The sequence below is a fragment of the Otolemur garnettii genome, unplaced genomic scaffold (genome assembly GCF_000181295.1).
Source record: "Otolemur garnettii isolate 467f Iridium unplaced genomic scaffold, OtoGar3 scaffold00214, whole genome shotgun sequence".
NCBI classification, from domain to species: domain Eukaryota; kingdom Metazoa; phylum Chordata; class Mammalia; order Primates; family Galagidae; genus Otolemur; species Otolemur garnettii.
The window spans coordinates 163563-169904 of NW_003852609.1; the positions used below are offsets into that span (position 1 = coordinate 163563).

General features: G+C 46.1%; 1 protein-coding gene and 1 pseudogene across 1 annotated transcript in view; one reads left to right on the forward strand and one right to left on the reverse strand.

The window, feature by feature from the left end:
• Window positions 1-594: 594 nt before the first annotated feature.
• On the reverse strand, window positions 595-2269 carry LOC100955099 (annotated as a pseudogene).
• Window positions 2268-6342, forward strand: part of DTHD1 (death domain containing 1) — a 71259-nt gene continuing 67184 nt past the window's right edge. The window contains exon 1 of the mRNA XM_003801623.2: window positions 2268-2352. Within this exon, the coding sequence (XP_003801671.2) occupies window positions 2268-2352 (85 nt within the window). The remainder of the gene's footprint in view (window positions 2353-6342) is intronic.

Sequence of the window (6342 nt, forward strand, 5' to 3'; positions counted from 1 at the left end):
GCCAGTAAGAACTTTTTTTTTGTCCTTTTCTTATATAAATTTATTCAAGTGATATAAAACTCTCAGCAGCAGGACAACAAAATAGGTTTGTAAACATGATTTCATCCCCCTCCACCCCGTCCCTTCTTCTAAGCAGCTTCCTATGGCAAGAAATAGGATTCTAGCTGGCAAATCCAGTGATTAGCTCTGTTGAAAAAGAGTCCTGGGATGTAGCTGGGAAGGCAGAGACTCTCCCTTTGACTCATCCCATCCAGGAGGGCTGGCTGGGGTCTGTTACTTTCTCATGATTCAGCCACTGAGTTTGGTTCACTAGCAGGCCCTTCCCCAGGAGATTATCTGGCAGCCAAGCAGGCCCTCAGTAGGGCCCAGGCTACGGGCAGCAGACACAGGGAGGTGGGAGGGAGGCATAGTCTCCAGGGAGCACCTTACCACTGGGGCAGCAGGGCCAGGCAAGGGCTGAGGCACAGGCGCTATTAAAAGCTGAGCTGCAGCACCAGGCTGAGGTCACCATGACAGTCCACACCAGCAGCCTCAGGATTTCCTCTGCAGAAGCTGGAAAAGAGAAGGATGGGCTTTCCTGGGCAGCCTGAGGTTTCAGTCCTTGAAGTGGTTGCAGGAACCCCCAGGCTGTTCCTTCTGTGGCCAGGAGCTCCCCATTCATCTCCCGCAGTAGATGGTACATGTAGTCCCCGCCCAGGCATTGCTGCCTCTCTGCTGGGAGCCCAGGAGCAAGGCCACATTGGCCACTGTGCTGACCAGCAGGAGTCACACCAGGGCCAGGGTGAGGGCCAACCAGGCAGTTCCAGTGAAAAAGGAGAGCTCTCCTGCACTCATGGTGGTTTCAGATGGCTGGAGACACTGCTTCACTGTAAGGCACCAGAGGAGGGTGAAGGGGCAGAGGAGGAGGGTCTGCCCTCTCCTGTCCCTGTCCCCGGAGGTGCTGGCCGGGCCTGTACCTGGGGAGATGCTGCAGTTGCCAGTCTGGAGGTCACAGGGACACTGGTGGTCACAGTCACAAGGCCTCTGGCAGCTTGGCCCATGCCAGCCAAGGGGACACTCTTCATGGCAGTTGGTGCCCATCCATCCAGCTTCGCAGTGGCAGCCGGTCTCTGTACACAGCCCGTGTCCACTGCAGTTGGAGGGGCCACAGTCCAGCTTACCACAGCCAGCTCCCTGCCAAAAGCCCCCTGTACATTGGCAGTGCCCCGCTATGCAGGTCCCGTGGCCATGGCAATCAGGTTCGTGCACACGGCGGGGTTCGTGCACACACACCACAGTGGACACATTGCGTGGACAGCGCCACATGTTGTCCTGACAACGATCAGACGGGTGAGACGGGCCAAATTCCCATTGAGCACAAAGGTGGCAGAGTCGCCTCCATCCAGGTTGACGGCATTGACCACGTCCTGTTTCAGCAGGAACTGAGCCATCTCCCACAGGTTAATGCTGCGCTGCTCTGTCTGGCCATCTTCATGGAAAAGTACCAGCCGCCCCTTCCGGTCATGACCCACGGCTGTCCTGGCCAATATCACATTATAGACTTGCTAAAGGAACCTGTCTCCAGTGTCTCGTCACACTGGGTGGCCTGGCTCTCATTGATGTAGATACTTCCATTGCGAATCAGCCATACGACTCCTTTCACCAGTTGCACAAATGGATTCTCACTGTCCAGCACCTCCACCTCAGACAAGTATCTGTGGCTTGTCGCTCACCACGTTCCCCAGGCACTCCCAGGTGCTCATGCGGAAGAGGCCGCCGTTCTGAGACACGTGGCAGTCGGCCGCCGCGGGCTCCTCCACAGAGGTTCCGCGTTTTGCGGCACAGCCGCCAGTCCCACCAAGCCCAGCACCGAGAAGGTGCTCAGGGGCGCAGCGACTCAAGTGGCCCGTCACCGCGCGGTCCCCACAGTGTGAGACGCAGGAGCGCACTGTCAGGCCGCCGGCGTCGGGGATCGCAGGGCCCAGGGCCCGCTCTCCGGCTCCCCACGCCAGTGCGCAGCCGCGTGCAGTCCCTGGGATCGCAGGGCCCAGGGCCAGTGCGCAGCCGCGTGCAATCCCGGGGAGCGCGCGTGCGCGGGTACAGGGCGGCAGCGGTCGTTGTCTGTGGAGGCCCCGCGGGGACCGGGCGGCCGTGGGTTCGGAGGGCAGTGAGGTGAGTGATGGAGGCTAACTCGGGGAGCTGCACTTACTGAGCCGAGGGCGCCGAAGGCCGCCCCAGGAAGCCGCGCAGTAAGGTAGGAAGAGAGGCCACGACCCGTGGAGGCCGCCATGTTGGACGCGGCCTCGCCGGTAAGAACTTTGAATTCTAAACTTCTGTATGTGACGAAGCATCTCAAAATCAGTAACTACGTTAGTAAAATGATAAAGATTCTGGGATTTACTTAAATATAAATGAATGAAAACATCTCTGCAAATATGCCTACTATAACTTTTGAAATCTAGTGACTTATTTTGAATCAGTTCCTTTATTTCTGTTTCTCATCAACACATTAAAATGAGGAAAATGAAAGTTTCAAACTTGTAATCAAACTGCTCTTTTATGATTTTTCTTGCCATATATGGTTTTTTAAAAATGCATTTTTCAGTTGTTTAAAATTGTCTGATAATCATTAATAGGAATTTAATTGCCTTTGTGGACCGTATTTGAAGCCCAATTTTTAAAACCTTTGCCAAAAAAAAAAAAAAAAAGAAAAAAAAACAACTACAAGGCTTTTAAAAGACAATTGGAAACTTGACCCTGACCAAATATTTGATGATATTAAGGAATTTCATTATTTTTTCTTTCTTAAGGATGAAAATGGTATGGTGATTATCTTTTTAAAAATATGTGGACCATTTATTACATTTTATCATTGTTTTAATCATCAAACATTTGTTGACTTTCTGCTGTATCTAGAGCTATGTAATCCTGGTGAAGTATTGATGTAGGGCCAGTGCCGGGTGGTAGCTATTCACCTCTGTTTCAAGTTCAAGCCCAGCCCATTTGATTGCTTTGAATTTGAGTCCATTCTTGAGCACCTGCCATTGAATTCCAAGCATTTTCAAATTACTCTTTATAAAGCCAATAAAGTCTGTGTTAGCTGTTCTGAAATCATACACTTGATGTAATATGTTATGACAACTTTAATACCATCACCAAAGGATTTGTAATGAATGCAATATTTGATCTATTTCATTTTTAATGTGTGAACTTTGTTTATATCAAAATAATATGTATATACATAGGTTTTTTAAAAAATCATAGAGTAGACAGTGACTTTGAAGAAGAGCAATGGATCCTTGCTCTTTGCCTACTTTCCACCCCAAATACCCATGCATCTGTTAGTGACCTCCAAATACCCATCCACCCATGAATGGATTAACAAAGTGTGGTATATGTATACCATCAAATACTATGCAGCCATAAAAAAGATAGAGACTTCACATCTTTTATGTTTACCTGGATGGAACTGGAACATAATCTTCTTAGTAAAGTATGTCAAGAATGGGAAAAAAAAGTGTCCAATGTACTCAATACTACTATGAAATCAATATAAAATCACATACATATTCATGTAACTGTAGTCCAAAAAGGAGGGAAAAGGGGAGAGCAGGGAGGGGAGGGGGAAGGCTGGGAGGAGGGAGAGAATTTGGTGGGACCTCACTTAATGTGCATAATGCAATGGTACATTCTAAAACTGTTAGAATAGAACAGAGTATGAATGTCTTACCAAAAAAAAAAAAAGTTCAGTCGGTTTCTAAGCCCAAAGGTTGCAGTGTACATTTAAACACTAGGAAGCATGAACCTCCTGGTAAAAGGGTCTACTGTGGTAATGTACAGTTTTTCTCAAATAGGGGAGATGCCTCCTGGCTAAGTGGACCCCTGAAAGTGTGTGAGAGCGTTTTTAGTTGTCACAGTGCTAGGAGGGCAGGTGTCACTGGTCTTAGAGCCCGGGATTTGAAACGTTTCTAATGCTTGTGATGGTCCTGCCCAAGAAAGAATCATCCCATTCCAAATTCCAGCAGTGCCCCTAAGAAATGCTTGTGGAGGGAATACAGGGCTAAATCACAGGAGCAGGTCTAGTCCTGTGCTGGCTCTTACTAGCCTCATTTTTCTTCTTTATAAAATGGGTGGAAACACAAATCTGTTGTGAGGACTGAGTCTGTAGCATTTTATCAGATTGTTTTTATAATATTTGACTATTCAGCCTGGATAGTGCGGGTGGGCCTGATCCCACACTAGCTCTGGAGCTGGGGTGGGGAGGAAAGTGGCCTGGGGTTACCAACAGCTAACTCCATTTGCTGGCTCATAGAAGGGTATACAATTATTCAGTCCAAACCCAATCAGGCCCTGGATTTTCTTTAAAACCTGTGGGAGAAGAGAACCTCTATATTCAGGTCAAATTGCGGCTTGGAAACTATGAATGAGCCTGAAGCTGTTAGTGTCCACAATGACACAGACTGCGAGTGTAAGGCAAAGCCAAGACATTAAAGATACAATGGACGGGACAGCACCTGTGGCTCAAGGAGTAGGGCGCTGGCCCCATATACCAGAGGTGGTGGGTTCAAACCCAGCCCTGGCCAAAAAAAACTGCAAAAAAAAGATGTAACGGATGTACATTATTGGAACCTCTGGACACAGTTAAACCTGGGTTTTAGAGCTACCCCCGGGCATGTTAGTTATGTAAGAAATGAATTTCCGTTGTTAGTAAAATAAATAAATAAATAAAAGAAAGAAAAATTATTTATGGCTGGACTATACAGTGTACTATGAATATATATCCTTTCCTTTAAAATTTGGTTTTATTCTGCTTTTCTTTTTTTTTTTGAGACAGAGTCTCACTATGTCATCCTTGGTACAGGGCCGTGGCATCACAGCTCACAGCAACCTCAAACTCTTGGGCTTAAGCGATTCTCTTGCCTTAGCCTCCTGAATAGCTAGGGCTACAGGCGCCCACCACAACACCTGGCTATTTTTTTGTTGTACTTGTCATTGTTGCTTAGCTGGCCCAGACTGGGTTTGAACCTACCAGCCCTAGTGTATGTGGTCCTAGTGTATCTGACCCACTGAGCTATGGATGCCAAGCTGTTTTATCCTGCTTTCCATAATTGCCTTTTATTTCCATTGTTTGGTTATCAATAATTACTTCCCACAATTCTCTAATAGAATCACATTACCTCCCTTAAAATGGTTAAAATATCAGACAATCTTTCAGTTCTATTTTTACTGCTTGCAATTAGATAGGTAGGTGCTGAGCCACGGAGATGCTGCTGTCGTCTGGAATGGGAGCTCCCTAGGCCAACAGAGTTGCTTCCACTATGGGACAACATTTAGGGCATTGAAGTTAGCGCTCTCCTTTGCTGGGTTTCCTATTTCCTGAGTCAGATGTCTTCTTTTTTTCTCGTGTTACTCTGTTGCTTTGGGGTAGAGTATGTCCCTGAGCAGTTTCCCAACAAAGGGTACACAGGAAATAGATTCTTGGATATTTGTCTACCTGACGATGCACTTTCTCTCCCTCTGCACCAATGATACTTTGGTGGAAACAGAATTCTGAACTGGAAAGAGGCTTCCTTCAAAATATTGAAATCACAACTCTATTATTTTCTAGGTCATAGGCTGGCTGTCGAGAAGTTTAATGTATTCTGATTTGAAGGTGATCTTTTCCTTCTTTTTTTCTTCTCTTTGGAGGCTATTGAGATGTTGTTTGTGGAGTTTTGAATTTTCATGATCATATGACAACATTCATTTTTTGCATGTATTGTTTTGAGCCTTTTCTGTCCAGAATATCATGTTCTTTAATTCTGAGAAATATTCCCATGTTATTTCTTTGATAGTTCTTTCTGTTTTCTCAGAATTCCTACTAGTTGAACTCCCTGGACTTAACATTTGATTTTTCCAGCCTCCTTTCTATTTCTTTCCTATTATCTATATCTTTGTCCCTTTGTTTGATTTCCTCCACTCGTGGGAGGTTTCCTCTACAGCTTTCTCCTTCTCATGTAACAGTTTAAAAAATTTCTGGTATCATATTTTAATTTCTATGTGTTCTTTCTTATCTGAATGTTGCTTTTTTAAAGAAATTCTTTTCTTGTTTTGTTGGTGCTTTGTTTTCTCTTATCCCACGCTCTGGGAATGTTAATTATAGATGTATTTGATTATTTTCCTCTTGCCTGGGTTTTCTCTGTTTTTTTTTTCCCCCCCAAGTTCTTTATTCATATCTGTTTGCTTTAGTCTCTAGCTTTACAGGGGAGGCTTTTCAAACGCCCAGCCTCTTTGGCTGTTATTTCATGCTTAAAAGTGAGGCATTAGGCTCGGCGCCTGTGGCTCAACCGGCTGGGGCGCCAGCCACGTACACCTGGGGTGGCG